Raw genomic sequence first — 21,193 nt, 5'->3', positions numbered from 1 at the left:
GATGGATCTTTATAGAGTTTTCAATATTTTTTAAGTAATTAGTGTAGCATTCTTTTGTTAACAACATTGATTCTTTTCGCAAATATTTAAATTCAATTATATCTAAAGGGTTATTGTATTTTTTTATTCTTTTATGTAGGTTATGCTTTTTATTCAGTAATTTTATAAGTCTAAATGAATACCAAGGGGGATATTTACTTCCACAACTCTTAACTTCAGGGACACATTTTTTAATTATGCTATGAATTATACCATAAAATTTATCCACCATGACATCTACGTCTTCCGTAGGACAAAGCTCCATATTCCAGTTTATATTCTTAAGCATTTCATTAATTTCGTCGTAATTTGCCTTATGGAATTGGAACTTTTTCCTCGGCATGGTCTTATTAATTTTTGGCCTCATAATTGGTATTATATCCAACGGCGGATGAAACCTGTCTACTTCACGAACAGGGTTAGAACTGTGAGTAACGCGTATTTCAGCAATATCAGAAAGTATAAGATCAAGAATTTTGTTTTGAAAATTTCGTATATTGTTGTATTGTTGAAGATTATGCAATGCACTAAAATCGGCCAAGCGGTCTTTGAGATAGCCCGTACTTGTGTCAGAGGTAATTAAGTATGGAACCCTATCTTGCGCTACCCAGTTAATACCGGACAAGTTGAAGTCGCCCACAATCAATGTAGGATTATCACAAGATCTCTCCAACACAGCATGGCAATTATCAATGAAATGATCAAACATATCACTCCGAATTGGAGGGGCTAAGTAGACAGCGCAAAGCCTGAGCAAACTGTGCCCATTTGATTTTGTCGAATGCAACTCAATTGTGACCCACAAATCTTCACAGTTGCTCTCCCAGGTATGCATACGCGATGAAACGAGTTTACTAGACACCGCTACCAGAACTCCTCCACCTATACTTTTATGTCGAAAAAGAGGAGACGTTTCCCTATCTCTACGATAAACCGTGAACTTACCATCAAAAATTTCAGAGTCAAAGATGCCGCTACAAAGCCACGTTTCCGTAAATATGTATACATCGTAATCCTCAGACTGTACATGTTGACGCACCTTAGCAAGACTTCCACGAAGGCCTCTAGTATTTTGGTAGTAAAGCTTAATCGAGTTGAATGTTATACAATTTAAAGCACAAGAATATGTCCAGATTGCAACAATTTTACAAAAACTATACTACGACGACAATGAGGAAAGTTTTTCTAAGCTATCTATAAAAATGGTGTTTGACGTTTCATCCTTCTTCATGAAAACTTTTCCATTACGCACCCAAACAAATTTATAATGCTGTTCCTTAGATTTAAGTCTGGCAGCCGCGTAAATGGTTTTATTGGTCGGTGAAAGATGCTCAGTGACATATATAGGTGAAGGGGGATTAGCTGCAATTCCTAAATGGCTGGTATTTAACTTCTCTGTGATATCCTTTTTCTTATTAAATGTGGATGACGCAGCTAAAAACGTGTCGCGTAATCTTGGGCTACTGAATTTCGCAATGATAGAACGTGGCCTAGAACTCTGTGTATTCAGTTTAGCAACCCTTGTACATAAAATAATATCTGTATCCTTAATTTCACATTTAATAACTTTACTAAGTTGAAGGACTGTGTTTATTAGATTTTCGTTACGGTATTCCGGTACGCATTGCAATTCAATGTTACTCGATCGGGCGTGTTGTTCGATCATATTAAGACTTTTCTTCATATCATTTACCGACTGGACTAATTTAATATTGTCCATTTCAAGCTTATTTATCGTGCGACATTTTTCTTCCAAAGTTGATTTCATTTGCTCATAACGCTCGTTGAAGAATGATAAAGAATCTTGAAAAGTAGATATTAATTCGTTTATTTTGCCAAAGTGTTCGTTAATAATATTTTTTATTGAATCCCGAAATGCTTGATCAATTTCTTGTCTAATGATGTCCCTCAGCTTACCTCCCGTGATATCTTTTAGTAATGTATTATGTTCTACTTGTGTTTCGGAGCGCTGTGCGTCGCTTGGTACAATGGGCGAATTAATTAAATTTGTTTGAGCTGTAGTTGTTGGGCTCAAGTCCCGAGTCGATCTGGCAGGGGTGTTCGTATTATCTTTTTTAGGTAGTCTGTTAATACATACTGGACATTTCCACAAATTCCTATTTTCCATAGACATTAATTTATATCGTTTATCAGATATATTCGCGCATAATAAATCATACCATTCGTTACAAGCAAAGCACTGCAAGCCCTCTCTGCTTTTTATAACTTTCATGCAACCAGAACAATTTTTTGCAGGCATTTTAATTCGGTTACTATTCCTTTTATAATATTATAATAGATGTTTGAATCCAGCGTTTGATAGTATTTTGCCAATACAAAACAGGGTAAAATGTAAAATGGTATTGCGAACGTTAATACGAAGCAGTGGTCGGTGGCGAGAAAAAGGTCTTAAGCGCCGTGAAAAACGCGTCGCTTACGCGTTTTAATGGTTAACACTTCAACTGTTCGAATGTTGTTAATTCCTTGATGTAAATTTTATATTAACAATCTAAAACTGCATAAAACATGTGATATTATTGCACAAAAACTGCTCACTGATGCCGCACTGAGTCTATATTATAATATTAAACTGATTATATACTTTATAATTCCACTTTAACACCGTATATGAATTATAATTCGCACAGCGATTTATCCGTGCACTCGCGAACTTACTCTCGCTTTGACTTTCGACTTCCGACTTTTCCGACTTTTCTTTCGACTTTTCTTTCATAATATAATATTGATTTCAGAGGATCACATCGGTAACTCGCGTGATCACACCTTCGCCGACATGGTGCTGTCTCTTACTAAAGGAAAGGGCTGCGATATTGTCATCAGCGGACTTCCTAAGGAATTCAAAAATGTAATTTATACCGATAATAGCTACAGAACAATACTCCTGTAACTGATAACTCTCGAATGTGAGAAATTCACTTAACATTGATCTCTTCTTATTAATCTTTATCTCTCTAATCTCTTTTGTTTCTAATATCAATCTATTCCATCTATTCTTATATTATCAGAGGAAGAAATTGTAATTTTCTATTATTTGAATCGACAATTTTTCTGAACTGATTTTCAAAATTCTTTTACCACCAGAAATCTCCTTTATTCCTCAGTGCCCTACTTATTAACCATTAACCATCTCAATTTCCAATAAATATCCACTTAATTTAATATCTGTAAGATATTTAATTGCCATAAGGGCCGATTTTTCAATGCTTGGTTAAAACTTATCCGTCCAATAGAGTATAACACGGTAATATTAAAATGTCACGTAAAATGTCAAATACGGCCATTAGAATACGTTTTTAAATGGTTGTTTTATACATTATTAGACGGATAAGTTTTATCCAAGCATTGAAAAATCGGCCCTTAATTGCCATAAAACTATTCCCCTTCCAACCAGACGTCCATCAGATGCCTCGGCGAGTACGGCATCATGTACGACACGAGTCTGTTACACGAGCGCGATAACTTCACTCTCGGGATGAACAGCTTCACCAAGTGCAGGTCCTTCGCTACGTTGGACCTGGCTGGTGTGCTGGCTGATGAACATGAGATGAAGGTAGGATTTTTTACATATACAGGGTGACTGGTAATTCGACGTGATCCTTCAAAGGGGTTATATTAGAGGTCATTTGCAACAAATTAAGTCCAGCTAACCGGGGTCAAAAATGGATGGTTATTGAGCTATGACCCTTTTCTTTTTGAGGTGATGCAAGTTTTAGGCAAGTTTTTTGACGTGACAACGTCTTATAATTCGATAGCCAGCTGCACGCACGAAAAAACATGACTCATGCGGCGTTACCTCGCTCTGAGGCGTTCCGTAAGGCTTGAAGTGCAAGCGAGAGCGCGGAACGAGCGACAAAGAAGCACAATCGGCCGTTGTCACGTTCAATTATCGTCAGTAAACCGACTTTACAGACAACCAATTTTTTATATATAGTTGAGTATAATATGGATGATTTACTTATATGATTTTCTAGATTTTTATGGTTTTGATGTTTTTTTTGGTAATTGAACAAACAGGTAGGTGGAAAAGTTTTTTCGTATAGTTGATTTAAAGTCTAAATGATTTTTTGGTAATTGCATAAATAGTACTTGTGAATGGTTTGGAACGGGCTATAAATACTTATTTAGTATAATATCTATGGTAAGGGTTAAAATTGTTTTAATTATGACAGGGAAAAATACTAATGGATTGGAAAATATTGATGAGAGCAGTGGTTTCTGATATAGACCTAATGATCAAACAAGTTCTATAACATGTTTTGTAGTCTTTTTGAATTATGAATCTTTTGTTACTAAATTTACGGCATGCATGACTGTTATGTTCTTTTATACAAATAAAATAAAACAAGGAATAGTAGAAATCCTCGGCACAGATAGGAAATATTTTCTAGTAAAAACCAATTAAATGCCTAGTTTTCTAAATATAATCTGAGATCTTTGAAGATTTCAGTAAACGATAAAATAATAAATCATATCCACTATATCAAAGGTCATTTTAAGTTCGACAACAAAAATAAGTATCTAGCAAATAATAATTATACGTTATCATGGCTCCTCATGACGATCGTTGTTTTAGTCGATTGCTTAGTCATCTCACCTCTCAATATAAAAAATCGAGAAAGCACCATTGCAAGCAATTTATATGTGTGTAAGAAACAGAATAATTATTATTAGAGAATCGCCATCAAAATTCAGTTCACGATATCGTCCCGAGTCAATCATTAATTGAATTATCAAGCTTACGAATGCTTCAATAAAGACGGACGAAAAAATACTATATGATTCATCTATATTGTCATCGTTAAAACATTGAGCCATAAATCATGGACTGAAAAATAACTAGCTGAGGAATTTTTGATGAATAGAAAACTGTTTACTATTCCCCCAATCAAGTTTTCACCTGAAAAGGAAAACGTTGTAACAAAGATAAGACAGGCAGCTCCGAACAAAGCTATAAAGTACGTCCAAGCGTTTGTATGAATGGGCTAATGTGTCGTTGCCATAAACTGCAGTTTCAGAAAAAAAGACAAAATCGAGCAAAACAGAGTACAACCAAAGAGTCGCTTTGAATCTGCAATAACCATACCCGGCACAAAACACACCTTGCTTTCATTCTAACTGCTGACGGTATATTAATAAAAAGAACAAATTACTGTCCAGCACACAAACTTGTAAATAATGCTTTCATTCCGACTATTGACGGTATATTAATAAAAAAAAGATGTGTGGCACTCGGGGACTGCCGCGGTAAAGCTATTGCATTGCATGCAGCATGCTATGCCTTCAAGCCACACTTCCATGCCCGTCGGAGTGAGGTTTTTTCGTTACGGAATTTCTGGATAAAAAAACAAATAACGATACAGCCATGATACAGCACACAAACTTGTAAATAATGCTTTCATTCCAACTACTGAAGGTATATAAATAAAAAGAACAAATTACTATACAATACACAATCTTGTAAATATTTGTAATAAAAAAACAATTCTTGTATTTGAATTGGTTGTATTTTACCATTTTCAAAGCTATGGAAAGCCTGAAACAGTGTTATTTCCCTAGTATTTAGATAAATATTGCAGTACGCCGCGTCGCGCTAACAGATTACACGCTAGTAGGGTCGGATATGGAAACGATTCGACATTATAATATATGTAGCTCCTAAGCTACTACGAATCCCACTGTAGAACTTGGCAAGAAGTTTAAACATGATATAAGCTATTTATTTCATGATTAAAAATAATATAGTTAAGTACTAAATTTGAGAAAAGAAAAATATTTTTTTCTTTTTCTTTCGTTTACTGAAATCTTCAAAGACCTGTATATTGAAATTGCCCACTTGCCTCTTGTCGCTTCCCACTTCACGTGAAACGTTAAATTTGTAAGTAAAACGTTATGGCATCCACACACGTTACAGTATACTTGCGCATGTATCGTGTGTGGATGCCATTACAATAGAGCGCGTTGTGAACAGAGAGTGCAAGTGCTAGTGAGCGAGGGCATAGCGCGCGGCTACGTGCGGCCGCTGTCCCGCGCGGTGCTGGGGGCGAGCGAGGCGGCCCGCGCGCTGCGCCTGCTCGCCGCCGCCCGCCAGCGCGGCCGCGTGCTGCTCGACCTGCAGCCGCCGCTGCCGCACGTGCACACCAGGTTAGAGAGACTGCAAGTGCTAGTGAGCGAGGGCATAGCGCGCGGCTACGTGCGGCCGCTGTCCCGCGCGGTGCTGGGGGCGAGCGAGGCGGCCCGCGCGCTGCGCCTGCTCGCCGCCGCCCGCCAGCGCGGCCGCGTGCTGCTCGACCTGCAGCCGCCGCTGCCGCACGTGCACACCAGGTTAGAGAGACTGCAAGTGCTAGTGAGCGAGGGCATAGCGCGCGGCTACGTGCGGCCGCTGTCCCGCGCGGTGCTGGGGGCGAGCGAGGCGGCCCGCGCGCTGCGCCTGCTCGCCGCCGCCCGCCAGCGCGGCCGCGTGCTGCTCGACCTGCAGCCGCCGCTGCCGCACGTGCACACCAGGTTAGAGAGACTGCAAGTGCTAGTGAGCGAGGGCATAGCGCGCGGCTACGTGCGGCCGCTGTCCCGCGCGGTGCTGGGGGCGAGCGAGGCGGCCCGCGCGCTGCGCCTGCTCGCCGCCGCCCGCCAGCGCGGCCGCGTGCTGCTCGACCTGCAGCCGCCGCTGCCGCACGTGCACACCAGGTTAGAGAGACTGCAAGTGCTAGTGAGCGAGGGCATAGCGCGCGGCTACGTGCGGCCGCTGTCCCGCGCGGTGCTGGGGGCGAGCGAGGCGGCCCGCGCGCTGCGCCTGCTCGCCGCCGCCCGCCAGCGCGGCCGCGTGCTGCTCGACCTGCAGCCGCCGCTGCCGCACGTGCACACCAGGTTAGAGAGAAAGAAAGAAACAAAAAATGTATGCGTGTACTATAGTACACACGTAAGAAGTGAAACTTCTTTATGACCTTAAAAATGTCACGAGTATGGCGTAACGCAAAAATGTCACGCGTACGGCGTAACGCAAAAATGTTACACTAAATTTTTGTCCAACCCCGATAAAGAAGTTTCACTTCAATAATTTATTTTGCCAAAAGCCAACAACAGATATAATAAAAAGAATAAGAAATACAAAACAGAGAAAAAGACAAAAGTGTGGCAGACCTTTAGCAAAAAGTGAACCAACTCAGTATTAAGCTGTGCCTTCAACAGCACAGCACTGATTTTCAGTGGCCCCCAGTGGTTAGCGGACACTGCGAGTGATGGGCGAGGCCACAGCAACGGGAAGCTTTTAATCAGTTTTTTGAAGTGAAAACTTCTTTAGCGGCGTTGAGCACTTTTTCTGTAATGGGTATAAAATCTTAAACTCGCGTCAGGACACGTGACCTGATCGAAAAAGCGTAAGACGGATACCATTCCAAAATATCAAACATGCTCAACGTTAATAATCAAGTTTTCACTTCTGCCGGCACTCCCGGAGTGCAACCCGTCTTTTTTTATTATTGAAGTGAAACTCCTTTATCGGTGTTGGAAAAAAATTTAGTGTAACATTTTTTCGTTACGCGTGACATTTTTCCGTTACGCGCCACCTTTTTCTTATTTCTATCACGCGTGATTCGACGTATTTCTGTAAAGTTGCATATAGTAAATTATTTTTTGAAGAATAAGGTCATAAAGAAGTTTCACTTTTTACGGGTGTACACTAGTACACGCACACATTTTTTTATTCATGAATAGGTAAACATTGGGCCGCTGTTTCACCTAAGTAAATTAATAAGTCATATTCAAAATGACTTTAACATGTTTATTCATTCACTCAATCAACCATTCTTTCTTTCTGTATAAATTGACAAAACACACAAAAACGAACACACACACAACCAAACCACTTTCATATTTGTAAAATTTATAACCAGCTAAAATAATTAACATCCAGGCTCCAATACTCGGCCGGGAGTAGTCATATAATCCTCTCAGACGACGCGACGTGCGCGATCCAGCTCGCGGACCGGCTCGTGGAGCGTGGCGCGAGGAACTTGTACATACAGACGGAAGCTTCTCGAACGTTCCAGGTTAAACAGAGGTATTGTTCTAGCTGGTTAAATAGAATTTTGAGTTGCTTGAATTCGTTTTGTTCGTCGTAGATTGGTTATCTCGCTGAACTTGTATACACTACGTGAAATTGTAAACTTGAAGATAAAACGTATAAACGTAAGCTTGAAAAACTTAATATAGATACTGCGTAGTGCGTACTGATAAAACTTATAGAAACAACGTTTAGAAAATGAAAATTACTCAAACGCTTAATAATTACCTTCCAGAATCTGGAAAGAAATGGGAATCCAAACGGTATACGATACAAATGGACTCTGGAACAATAACCACATTGATACCATTATCAATAAGAGCCTACTGTTGGGTTCCATAGAGAACATCTATGTGATTGTGACAAAGGAACAAACGAACGCAGATTTTATTACTTACGTGGATAAGTTAGACGCTATTGTGAAGAAACATGGTCTGTCTGTTAAGTGAGTATATTTAAATAATTAACTTTCAAATAAGTACGGGAGGAATTACTCCTACTTAGCTCTGTTCAAAAGGACCAGGAATATATTCAAGGGTACTATATTATAATGATCATAATTTTCTTCAGATATTTATATTACGATTATTTGACGAACTGGTCATCATCATAATCAGTTTATCTGTACATATACAAATTGTATCTATACTTTCCAGGAATATAACAGTGCTAGATGTCAATAGTAGCTTCGATGACGATGCATTCACAAGCGGTTCGAATATTACCGTCATAAAGATGGCAGCAAATAACCAGGTTGGTGAAAATTCAAAGAAATATTTCTTCTGAGAAATTAAGATACATAATCTATTGCTAAGATTGTCATAAATAGCATTTGTAATTTAGATGGAATTGCTTTTTTTATAATAGCATCAAACAACTAGTAAAGATAGCCCATTATTGTACACGATTTCTTACTGGTTACCAAATTTTTTAGAATTTCTGAAATCTTGGAGAGCAGTTTCTACCAGAGAAAACCGGCAAAAAACCGTAATTTGTGAATTATATTCCAGAATCAGAACCGAGTATCATTCCTTACTGGACTATCCGCTCTAGATGGGCTTCCAGGGTCCACAAAGATTTCAGGAGCCAGAAATTTGGAGGTACATCGAGTAAAGCCACGGTCAATGTTACAAGAGATCGCTGATATTGCCAGTAAGTACAAATTTAATATGGAAATAGTTGAACACAAATTTAAACTTACATTTATTCAACTACTAGACTTCCTTTGAATGAAAATACCTAATGCAATACTTACCATAATTAAATATTTAGCAAAGAAGTTAAGGAATAGAAAAAAGGATCTGGACATTTCTAAGAAAATGTTGAATTTCCAGGAAAATGCGTTTTAATTTATAGCTATTAAAAAATTCCACAATTTGCAGATATCGAACTTCCAGAAAATGTTATGAATACTGCGACATTGAAAGATCTCAGTGTGGATACAGTTAAACTTCTGCCAGTTAAAGCTTTCCTTCGAGATGAATATCATATCTTTTTGGAAGAGAACGAGATTTCTGAATTAACTGTTAAGAGGTTCGTGTATATTAATTTTAATTTTAGAACATGTAATTATTAATAGATCTGTGTCATTCAATAAATTATTTGGCTTTCCCACAAAGATCAAATGATTTATTAGGGTTTTGTTTTTGTGATCGATTATGTATACCTTTTTTTTAGAGTAAAAGTCATTTTAAATATCCTCTTACATTTATTTTAATTAAAAAAAGTGTAAATCTTTAGAAATCACTACAGAAATGAAAAAAAAAATTCCAAGAATTTAAAATCTTGGAACAACATACCTATGAACCAACAAACTTAAACAAGTAGACAACATTTTACAACAAAAATCAATCTCAATATGAAAAAAACAATTAATAAAACACAAAATTGACAGAATAAAAGAAATAGAAGAATCAGTATTAGACGTAACGTTCAAAGAGTTGCGCGGTCTCGCCAACTTCTACTCGTACGTGGATTCAGACGAGCTGCTCGGTACTACGGAGATGGCTTTCCTTTCCACTTTAATTAAACCTGTTACTATGGTGAGTTAAGAAAAAACAACATGCATAGATTAAGGATTGGTCTCCGCGCGCGCGCTACGACTAGATACCGCCTCACCTAAAAACAATAGCTCCGTGAGTGCGGCAACTCAGTTCTGTAGTGTGTGTAAGGCAATTTGTAAGGACGCTAGTGTGTGTGAAGAATTGTACTGCCAGCTACATAAATGGGTAATGGGCTGAAGTTTGAAAAATATTTTTTTTTCATCTTGGCCTTGCCGGGAATCGAACCCATGAACATGCGACTCAAATCCACTTGCGATGCCACAAAGATTGTTTAAAACTTAAAAGTAAACAGCGGTAATAAAAAAAATAACATATGAGTCAGTTAAACATGGTTAAACAGAAATAAATTATTGTTATAATTATCCTTTTTTATATATGCGTTAGTAATAGTATTGAAAAAAACATTATGAAAAGTTCAAATTATTGCTAAAAGATTTCCTTAACCATGTGTATTTTTTGGGATATGCAGTACGTAATGGCGTCGTATTTTCGTAAACAACATTTTTAAAGTACAGGTGAAATTTCGAATAATACGATTATTCCTGATCGTACGTGATCCCAGTGTCTCACTTATTTTTTGTTATATTTTTTTTAAACAGTTTTATGGCACAAACAGGCATTTTACTTCGGGTTTTGTCCAAAATCTTCAAAAACTATCGGTATGCCCTCTCCACACAATGCTTGTGACACGACTGGCTCGGGTACGCCGAATTCGGCGTACTAAAAGTTGCCGCATTTTTCAAGTACGCAAGCGGCATCTAGTCGTAGCGCGCGCGCGGAGACCAATCCATAATCTAAGACAACATGTTATATTATATAAATTAATAATTTCGCGTGATATTTAAGATATATAAAGAGGTTTGAAGTCGGTGCCACTCAGTGCCACTCAACCCGTGCACCGATATCAAACCTTTTTAGGAAATAGCACACCTATTATAAATAATATGTAGTAATCAATAATATCAAATCCTTTTTATTTTTTACTTTTCCGTTTTTGAAGTCGGTTGTTTTTAACGTAATTATTTTTATACTGCAATATAATGCACTTGAATGAACATCATTTGCGCTGCCTGTGTAGTTGTCAGTATAATTATTAGTTATTTGTTAATTTTAGATTGTTGAAGTGAAAACTTCTTTAGCGGCGTTGAGCACTTTTTCTGTAATGGGTATAAAATCTTAAACTCGCGTCAGGACACGTGACCTGATCGAAAAAGCGTAAGACGGATACCATTCCAAAATATCAAACATGCTCAACGTTAATAATCAATAATCACTTCTGCCGGCACTCCCGGAGTGCAACCCGTCTTTTTTATGTTTAATGAGTGTCGATTTTGCATTATTTTGTTATTTTTGAAACAGGAGGACGACGAATTCGACGTGAACCAGAAGTTCATATGCGTTGTACCAGGAGTGGAAGGACATCACTCACGGTTTACGACAGCGTGTGAGCGACTCAAGTTACCTGCACTTGCACTGCAACCTGGCTTACAGTGGGATACAATAGAGGATACGGCCGCTAGGTTTGCTAAGGTAATAAAAATATAAGGTGGTTGGAGTGGGTTAGTTAGTTTTAAAAGATGAAATGATTGAAATACCTCTCGCAAAATAGATGATAGATTCACTAGGGTCATCTTTTATGATACACAAGATCGCATGACGCATGTCATAATGACTGTTAGATTGGATGAGGTGAAAGGTGATTGGTGGTTTCGATAGGCGAGGTGAGTGATAAATTAATTTAGGTGATGTGAAAGGTGGTGTGTTTACGATAGAACGGGTGAGACACTTAGTTACAAGGCTAGCTAGCTAGGTTCGCTTAAGTAGTACTTTCAGCTTCGAATTCAATCAATATTTTAATTCATTTGTTTTTACAGGTTTTATTGAAAAGAACAGGCTTGAAAGGTAAATTCTACCTTATGGGCTACGAAAGTGGCGTTATAGTCGCGTTGGAAATGGCAAGAATCTTAGAAGAACATGGTATGTATTACCACAGCATTACGTTGTTTTTAAAATCATTGAAATAACGAATTTCTCAGATATTTTTTATTCAATAAATGACACATATTAACAAAGTTAAATTTTAACTATTGCGAAATTTGACTTGAATTAAATAATTTATTCATGTTTATTAACAGGTTTAACGGGAACAGTATTCTGCGTAGGCGGAACGCCAAAAGAGATAGTTGCTGAAGTGAAAGAAAAGTTAAAATTCTTCAAGAATGATGAAGAATTACAAGATAACGTCGCCTTGCACATGACCAAATTGATACTTGGAGACAAATTTGACGGTCACATAGATTTCATTAACACCAGCACTTGGGAAGAGAAACTAGATGGCTACGTCAGATACCTCTCTGGTCTAGTTCCCTTATCAACACAATATATTAGAGGAATAATTCACGGAGCATATTCCCGTGTTAAGCAAATACAAGATATTCAGATAAAACCACATGCACTTAAGTCCCAAGTGATTTTCCTTCGCGCTAAACTATCCGCTAAAATAAACGATTTGCCTCAAGACTATTCTCAGGTTCCTGTGATTGTGTATGAACTTAGTGCACCGCTAGCTGATGCAGCTAGAGATCTAAGTTGTTCCGCCATTGTTAATAGACATCTTGATGAAGAAACTCTTAAAGCATTTGAAGATACCAACATTTGTGAAACGTACTCTTTGAAAGTCTATGAATTGAATTGATGATATGTGTTTGATTTAATAAATAGAAATCTGTTAAGAAATTAGTAAAAAAGATTAAGTATACAATAAACTTCGTTTAAAGCTTTTAATATTATTAAGTGAACTCCTGATAAAGAACAATATATTTTTCTAAAGAAATTAGATTTGTTATTTTCCCTCACAACAAAAGTAAAATAAGTATTTAAATGGACCGAACATGTTTTTGAATAAAGTTTGTCACAAGGATGCTATTGCAGGCAGAGTTGAAAAATAAAAGAAAACCAAATATATCAGTACAGTTTATTATTTAAATTATTACATGAGTATTGCTTTGGATATCTGTCATGATGTCCTTTCTTAACTTCAGTAGATTCTCAACATATACATTTCTGGATCAATGACAACTTCATATTCATTTTCTTTATTTTCTCTTAAATTAAATATAACCTACAGTATAAAATATTATGAATATTTACTGAATAGTTTCTAAGGCAACCATTCGGCATCTGCATTCATAGCACGATTGTAGTTTGCTGGTGGTTCTGTGAGATCCTCTTTGCTGCTTGCTACTTTATGATATACCTTCTTACCCGCATCTACTACATATTCAACACCGTCAGCTGAAATAAATTAAAATATTGCTTTTACTCACACAAACAATTGTTTTTAAGTACTTGATTACCCGAATTTAGCGGGATATTAGCGATTACTACTAACTCAATTGACTACAATTGCTATGTAAACAATTTGATATTGAGTTCTAGGATAAATGAGTGAGTAATTAAAATTTTCTTAAAACCATAAATAAAAGTAAATTATAAAAAAAAAACACAAGTAGCAACATGTTGTCTATATTTTTATCTTTATAATAAAAGCTACGAGGTGTTTCTTTCCTTTGATAAAAAAGACTTGTGGCACTCGGGGACTGCCGCGGTAAAGCTATTGCATAGCATACCTTCAAGCCACACCTCCGTGTTCGTCGGAGTGGGGAGCGTGAGGTTTTTTCGTTACGGAATTTCTCGATTCAGTCCCCGCGCTCAAGGCCCGAGATAGAAGCTATGCAATAGCTTAAAAATATAGCTTTTGGTTTTAGTGTTAGTATCATGTGTAAAAGCTTACCGATTACGCCTCCAGTTTTCCTCACAGCCTCTCCAATATTGTGTGAAGAGAATGTTTCAGGATCGATGTTAATTTTAACTCCTTCGACGGTACCATTGGGGTGTTTTGGGCATTCAGTTTGGGAGATAATGGATAAGTCATATGGGTCTACACCGTATGAAGCTAATTTGGTACGCATCTGTAACGATATAAATCTTGGTTACATTAATTTTCTCCAAACACGATTATTATAAATAGACAGCTTCTTAATTTCTTACAAAATTTGACCAGGAAATAAAAATGAGTAGTAGGTAAAGATAATGTTATAGGAGACTTAATAAATATTCTTCTCGTTTGTGTTGTTAATAGAATTGTCTTTAAGCATAAGCATAAGAAAATGCATTTTTTTTACAGTTACAAGTATTGGTCTAAGAGCCCGTGGGAGATCGTCCTTCACCGATCTGATAACCAGATGAGACGTATTTTTTATTAAATATTTTTTATACTTTTCGATAGGCAAGCAATTATAGGCATATTTGTTTATAAAAATATTTAATAAAAAAATACGTCTCATCTCATTATCAGATCGGTGAAGGCCGATCTCCCACGGGTTCTCCTACTATATGTAATATTTCGTATAATAAGTTGATAAATTGATTCGTCCCTATGCAATCTATATTATTTAAACTCACTTTGTCAATAAACATCTTGTCCAATTCCTTAGTCCGTGAGAGAATGGTAGCTGATTGACGATGGGCGAACGCGAGCTTCTGGCACGTGAAAATAGCCGCGTACTTATTATAGTCTGTAGAGATGACTGTGTATGTTGCTGATCCAGCCACACCTGTAAAATGGAAGTTATCTCTTACTTGGGGTACTTATTCTTAAATCTTTTGTTTTTGAGAACGTTACCACAAGAACGAATATATAACTAGTTTGAAATTGAAATTTTTGTTTATACCTGTATAACAAAAGACAACTCTTGACATTATACATAACTAGATTTCCGCCCGCGGCTTCGCCCGCGTTTTCAAAGGAAAACCCGCATAGTTCCTGTTCCCGTGGGATTTCCGGGATAAAACCTATCCTATGTGTTAATCCAAGTTACCCTCTATATGTGTGCTAAATTTCATTGTAATCGGTTCAGAAGTTTTTACGTGAAAGAATAACAAACATCCATACATCCATACATCCATACTTACAAACTTTCGCCTTTATATTAAGATTATTTTCCTAGTAATACTTACTTAAAGGAAATCTGACTTTCATTCGTGCAGGTACTGCAATATCAGGGATGCTTAGTACCCCAGTATACCTATAAATTAAATCACGATCATAATATGCATGACGTATGCTATGTAGTTGAAGTGTATGAATCGTCTATTATTCTATTACGAGCTAAAAAGACCAAAGGTCAGATCAATGAGACAAATAAACAGAGGGACTTTCATATGATCATTATTTTATAATTTGAATGGAGATATTATTGAGTTTCAACTACATGTATAAAACTCATAACTATTTAAAAGATAAGAGCATAGTTAGTCGTGTTCTTTGTATTAAATTGCAAGTAGTATTTACAAATAATATGGCATTGTACGTTCTTCGTACAGAACAGACAGAAAATGATTATATTGTATACGAAAGACGAAAACATTGTTTCTTCAGATATTCATCTTTGTTCGTGAGTGTTTACATTTGTCATCAATAATAAAAATGTTTTAAACTCTCATTTCATCTCATAGTCATAAATCTCAATCAAATTCATTATAAACATACTTATTCCATTGTTTGAATTGTTTTAAAGTTTAGACAGTACTCTTTCCGCCCGCGGCTTCGCTCGCTTTGTCTAAAAACCTAATAAATTATATACTTAAACCTTCCTCTTGAATCACTCTATCTATTACAAAAAACCAGATCAAAATCCGTTGCGTAGTTTTAAAGATTTAAGCATATACAGGGTTACAGGTTAAGTCGGCCTATTCCTGTTAAGAGCGTGTAGTAGGGGTCAAAACAAACTGATTTGATCTTATAATACCATATCCAAAAGTTAGCCGTTGACGAGTTATTGCAATTTTAATTTTTTTCTTGAAAATACCACTTTATCTTCGCATTTAGCGTTTAATTTTTTATTTTACTTATTTGGTCTGGGTTTTTTTGAGTTTTTATGTAAAGGTTGAGTTAAACAATAATTCTCAGCAATAAAAATCCATATCGCTGCAAACAATTCAAAGAAATGGCTTTTAAACTAAAAATAATAACATTAAAGTAATTAAGTTAACTCGTTTTAAACAAAGATATTGAAAAAAATCTCTATGAAAATGTGTCTGCAGATGTTTTTAAAAACATGTGCATGTTCTTAGCTATGTAAAAAGGTATGATAACCTCAGGTAGCATTCGTAGATTCCAAGAAATCGGGGATAAACTTGTTATGGGGAAATAATTCTTAGAATAGCTCATTAACATCGGTCTAGTTATTATCTGCCTATGCGAACAATAAAGGGTTGTGCCGCGTGATTATGATGTCTCACTCACACGCTGCAACTATCTCGCTTCCACCTACTGGAGAGAGCGAGCAAGGTGATGGACGAAGCTGTATGGGGCGAAGGATGCCGCTTTGTATTTTTTAGTCTGCTTATGTGATTCGTCCGTAGTAGATGCGATTTCTGTGCTCCTCTGTGTATTGACAACGCGACTTGGCTTTCTTTTTGGACTGATTTTCTTCCGATTCTGTGACCGTGGCTCGAAACTGGACTTTGATTTTTGCTTGCGATTTGAATTTTCAAGATGAGTTCGTATACTAACGAAGAATATGCTGACATTTTGATGTGTTACGGGTTTTGTCAAGGTGTATCTGCACATGCTCGTGCGGAATACATGGCCCGCTATCCTGACCGTCGTGCACCAGATGTTAGTGTCTTCGAAGTGACCTATCGTCGCCTTAGAGAAACTGGTTCGATTCTAAGACGACGAACAGACGTCGGTCGGCCATCTGTCCGGGATGAGGAAGACGAAGAGGAAAATGAAATTAAGCGATTTTTTCGAATGGATCCCACGACATCAACAAACATTGTTGCCCGAGAACTTGGTCTGTCTCAGTGGAAAGTATGGTTCACAATGAACACTTCAGGATATTACCCATATCACTACACGCCCGTGCACGTGATGGAAGAAGGAGATCCTTTAAGAAGACTAGATTTTTGTAGATTCATGTTGAATGCGGATCTGGAAAACCCCTCGTTTTTCAAAAAAATTTTATGGACAGATGAGTCCAAATTTGATCAAGACGGTATCACAAACTACCATAACGCTCACTATTGGGCTCCGAAAGCACGTGGCAATCCTAACAAGAAGATTCCAAAAAAATCACAAAGACGATTCAGTCTTAATGTGTGGATGGGGATAATTTCAAATAAATTAATTGGACCATACTTCCTTCCGGACAACCTAAATGGTGAAAATTATGAGACCTTTCTGCGCCAACATTTAAGCGACCTACTTGAAGACATACCCCTGACTTTGTTAAGAGACATGTGGTTCCAACATGATGGCTGCCCTGCACATTACAGAAGAAGTGTTAGAGAATGGTTAGACATCAACTATCCAAACAGATGGATCGGAAGAGGTGGGCCCATACCATGGACGGCTAGAAGTCCAGACCTAACCCCCATGGACTTTTACGTATGGGGGCATATGAAGAGTCTGGTGTACAATGAGCCGAACCCGATTCCATCTGTTGATATTTTACGACAAAAAATTATTATCGATGCAGCCAATAAGATGAGGAACCAATTAACAACTGGGGTAGTCAAGAGTTCTCTGCGGAAAAGGTTTCGAATATGTGTTCGCAATAGAGGAAGACATGTTGAGCAGGAACTGTAAAGTTTTTAAGAAAAATAAATTATGACAAAATTTATTCTGATGTTGTACTTTACTAACACTGTCCCATGTTTATCCCCGATTTCTTGGAATCTACGAATGCTACCTGAGGTTATCATACCTTTTTACATAGCTAAGAACATGCACATGTTTTTAAAAACATCTGCAGACACATTTTCATAGAGATTTTTTTCAATATCTTTGTTTAAAACGAGTTAACTTAATTACTTTAATGTTATTATTTTTAGTTTAAAAGCCATTTCTTTGAATTGTTTGCAGCGATATGGATTTTTATTGCTGAGAATTATTGTTTAACTCAACCTTTACATAAAAACTCAAAAAAACCGAGACCAAATAAGTAAAATAAAAAATTAAACGCTAAATGCGAAGATAAAGTGGCATTTTCAAGAAAAAAATTAAAATTGCAATAACTCTTCAACGGCTAACTTTTGGATATGGTATTATAAGATCAAATCAGTTTGTTTTGACCCCTACTACACGCTCTTAACAGGAATAGGTCGACTTAACCTGTAACCCTGTATAGGGACATAGGGACAGAAAAAGCGACTTTATTTTATACTATGTAGTGATAATGTTTTCCTGAACAAGTAAGACCTTTTCCAAATAAGAACTTTCAAAAATCTCACCTATAATCATGTTTCAATGGTGTCAATCCCAAAATAAAATGCTGTGAATCCTGCTGAAGCTGGTAAGTTCCCGGTTCATCAGTTCTTGTGAAATTGTAAGTGATGCAATGTGATGCGGTAGATGTTTTCTGTATCACGTACCATACTCCGAGCATCTGGAATTATTCGGCTATTGGTTTTGATTTTTTTAATGTGAAAACTTCGCATATACAGGGTGTCCCACTATTGGTATACTAAGCGCGAAGGAACTTGTAGTTTTGCATACACTGATCACGTAAATAATACTTAAACAACAAAATTACGTCAAAAATTTTTTGCTAACTTTTCCTGAAAATGCATGTTTTCTTCTCTAGCTTCGCGCAGCCGGCATATACCGCTTCTTTTATGTGAGCATTTTGTCTATGAAAACATAAACGATAGCTCACGTGCTGGTGGCGAAGTTGGACGGGTTGCTTGTTATGGGTGTTCACATAGAGTTTTAAGAATTAATCTATTTGAAAAAAAATGCGTTTGGAATTTTACAAGTATTTTTTACGTACTCAGCCTATGCAAAACTATAACTTCCTTTGAGCTTAGTATACCAACAGTGGGACACCCTGTATAGAAGACTGAGCTCCGATTATGTAAGGAAATAAATTCGATTACAAATTACGCATAACAAAGAATATTCATGTCTTCAATGAGAAACATTTATAAACTTCATTCTTGAAAACATTTAATAGAAACACGGAAATTGAAATAATTGCAGGTGTCCAATTTAAAAACATGAACGACTTGTCTGCGTGTTTTATAACTGTATTATAAAACATTATCACTATGAACGTAAAAGCTTTGGAAAAGTAAATGGAAAATTAGTTTGAAAAGAAGCTAATTGTTTGCAAGCTATCATCTGTCTTCTTGCTATTGAAATTCCTTTGATAGTAATATTGAAGACTGTCGATACAGTTCACTTTTTATAATCGAAATTAAGAATTATACACAAATTACATCACACATTAAGTAAATAAGGGAGCATTTATTGGTTTTGGAATAGGGGCAATAAGCTTCGTAACGTAAAAAAATACTAAGTAGGTATTAAAATAATTTATATGTGCCAGTTACAATTTGAGTATAAAATATTTGACATAGGTACTAGAAGTTGTAGTTAACCATCATGTTTGATATAATAGTAGTTTATAGGTAATAATTATAAAAGATGTTTCCTCGACGCATGTTGACTCAAATCACAATGTGAATGAGTCACATTCACGCATTGCTTATCAATACAGGGGTCAAGTTCCTTTTGTTTATATTCTTCTGTACATAAGATAACGGTTTCAACTTGCGGTAAATACTGGGGAAATACAAATGACAAGTAATATGAATAAGTCTGTAGCTAACTAATAACTGGGAGGAAAAGAAAAATATAGCCTCTGTGAAAGAGGAATAGTGTAGTTTGTTGGTCAGACTGATTCGGAAAGTCATTCCTTTAGTCACCTTTGTTTTTATTTGTGTCCATCACACTGTTACACTACTCTATATTGACTTGCTTTTTAGTCGAACATTCATAAAATTAATCCAATTTGAATTGGTTCGCCTTAATGCTTGGTGAATTATCTTTTCCATACGGTATCGTATTTCATGAGTCTTTGGCTTCTTTGTTGACATCTTTGTAGGTCGAAGTACTTTAAGGTCGGTTAAGATATTTTAAGTTCAAGTACGTTTATTTGTTTTGTAATAATAGGGTTTCTTCAAATCAGCGATCCATTACAAAATATACAAAAGACACGCAAAGAAGTAAGAGTAGTTTTAGTGCAACATTATATAAACAAAGTATTACAAAACAAAAAACATGATTTCAAGAATCATAAAATTTTTATCTCAACATAAAACCAAACAAAAAACCGGTATAACAACAAGTACCTGATTCATGTCAAAACCCGGCATCGGCTCGACCACAGGACATGCTCCCAAGTGATAAGTATGGGAAATAGCCCCGCCACATAGTGACAACACTCCCAAAACAATAATTCGATACATTTTACACAACACAACCTCTCTCGTCGAAAGATGAAACAGAACTGATTCTGTATGAACTATGACGTATCCGACAATATAAATAACTAGAATGGACTTCTAGGAATTACGACTGAGCCGCTTTTAAAGGAAACTAAAGAGATTTGGTATAATGACCTGATAGGCACTGTTATTAAATTTTCTAGTATCTGTTTATTATTGGCTTTGGTTATATAGAAATTTGTTAGTGTATTTGCGCTATGCAACCATTCTACTTTTCCAAATATGAAACAAGTTAATATTACCCAACAAACAATTATGCGTTAAGACAAGCTTTATTAGACATGTATTTCGGTTCTACTTAGATATTTAAGAGGTAGCGTATTTCTTATAAGAGAGTTATAGAGTGTAATAACACCTTTATACCCTCCCTCGATTTTGGCACAAAATTTTGCAGGATAAGCCTGTATGAATCCCTATATAGTGGTTCTACAAAGCCTTTAGTTGAAGTCTGTAAGAGGTGTTACAAGAACGTCAATTTTAGTTTGAAACTTTATAGCGCCTTTAGAATGGAGTTAAGTTGAAACCTAGAGTTATATAACATAATATCTATAGTGGTGTTAGTTAGAACTAAGACCGGTACGTTGATACCTTATAAGTCATTTGAAAAGTTTTCTGTGTCAAAATCAGATTGTAAAAGCTTTAAAGTAAAAAGAATACT

The 21,193-nt window shown here is 36.6% G+C and overlaps 2 protein-coding genes across 2 annotated transcripts in view; one reads left to right on the top strand and one right to left on the bottom strand.

The window, feature by feature from the left end:
• The window catches only part of LOC149479037 (fatty acid synthase-like), a 40,152-nt gene extending 27,102 nt beyond the window's left edge, over positions 1–13,050 (top strand). The window contains exons 29-40 of the mRNA XM_089708901.1: positions 2,793–2,905; positions 3,452–3,610; positions 6,209–6,381; positions 7,967–8,113; positions 8,352–8,561; positions 8,773–8,869; positions 9,127–9,268; positions 9,499–9,649; positions 10,011–10,158; positions 11,539–11,709; positions 12,054–12,156; positions 12,315–13,050. Coding sequence (XP_089565027.1) covers positions 2,793–2,905; positions 3,452–3,610; positions 6,209–6,381; positions 7,967–8,113; positions 8,352–8,561; positions 8,773–8,869; positions 9,127–9,268; positions 9,499–9,649; positions 10,011–10,158; positions 11,539–11,709; positions 12,054–12,156; positions 12,315–12,874 — 2,174 coding nt within the window. The 3' untranslated portion in view covers positions 12,875–13,050. The remainder of the gene's footprint in view (positions 1–2,792; positions 2,906–3,451; positions 3,611–6,208; positions 6,382–7,966; positions 8,114–8,351; positions 8,562–8,772; positions 8,870–9,126; positions 9,269–9,498; positions 9,650–10,010; positions 10,159–11,538; positions 11,710–12,053; positions 12,157–12,314) is intronic.
• Positions 13,051–13,139: 89 nt separating this feature from the next.
• On the bottom strand, positions 13,140–20,552 carry LOC149479036 (apolipoprotein D-like). The gene is made up of 6 exons (XM_089708882.1): positions 20,380–20,552; positions 18,478–18,632; positions 15,199–15,266; positions 14,644–14,795; positions 13,973–14,150; positions 13,140–13,473 (listed from the first exon to the last, which is right to left on the bottom strand). The coding sequence occupies exons 1-6, from the start codon at positions 20,494–20,496 to the stop codon at positions 13,340–13,342; spliced, it is 804 nt and encodes a 267-aa protein (XP_089565008.1). The 5' UTR covers positions 20,497–20,552; the 3' UTR covers positions 13,140–13,339.
• Between the last annotated feature and the right edge of the window lie 641 nt (positions 20,553–21,193).

Source organism: Colias philodice, chromosome 21, assembly GCF_061535455.1.
Source record: "Colias philodice isolate Cphi_HAF_F1 chromosome 21, ilColPhil1 Martin Lab GWU primary, whole genome shotgun sequence".
NCBI classification, from domain to species: domain Eukaryota; kingdom Metazoa; phylum Arthropoda; class Insecta; order Lepidoptera; family Pieridae; genus Colias; species Colias philodice.
Note: the sequence above shows the minus strand (reverse complement) of the source record. Positions and strands in the feature narration are given on the sequence as shown.

Coding starts and splice junctions, on each gene's coding strand:
- LOC149479036 (XM_089708882.1), bottom strand. CDS start 20,496: ATGTATCGAATTATTGTTTTGGGAGTGTTGTCACTATGTGGCGGGGCT. Junction 18,633..20,379: donor CGGGTTTTGACATGAATCAG/GTACTTGTTGTT, acceptor GAATAATTCCAG/ATGCTCGGAGTATGGTACGT. Junction 15,267..18,477: donor CCATTGAAACATGATTATAG/GTGAGATTTTTG, acceptor TTTAATTTATAG/GTATACTGGGGTACTAAGCA.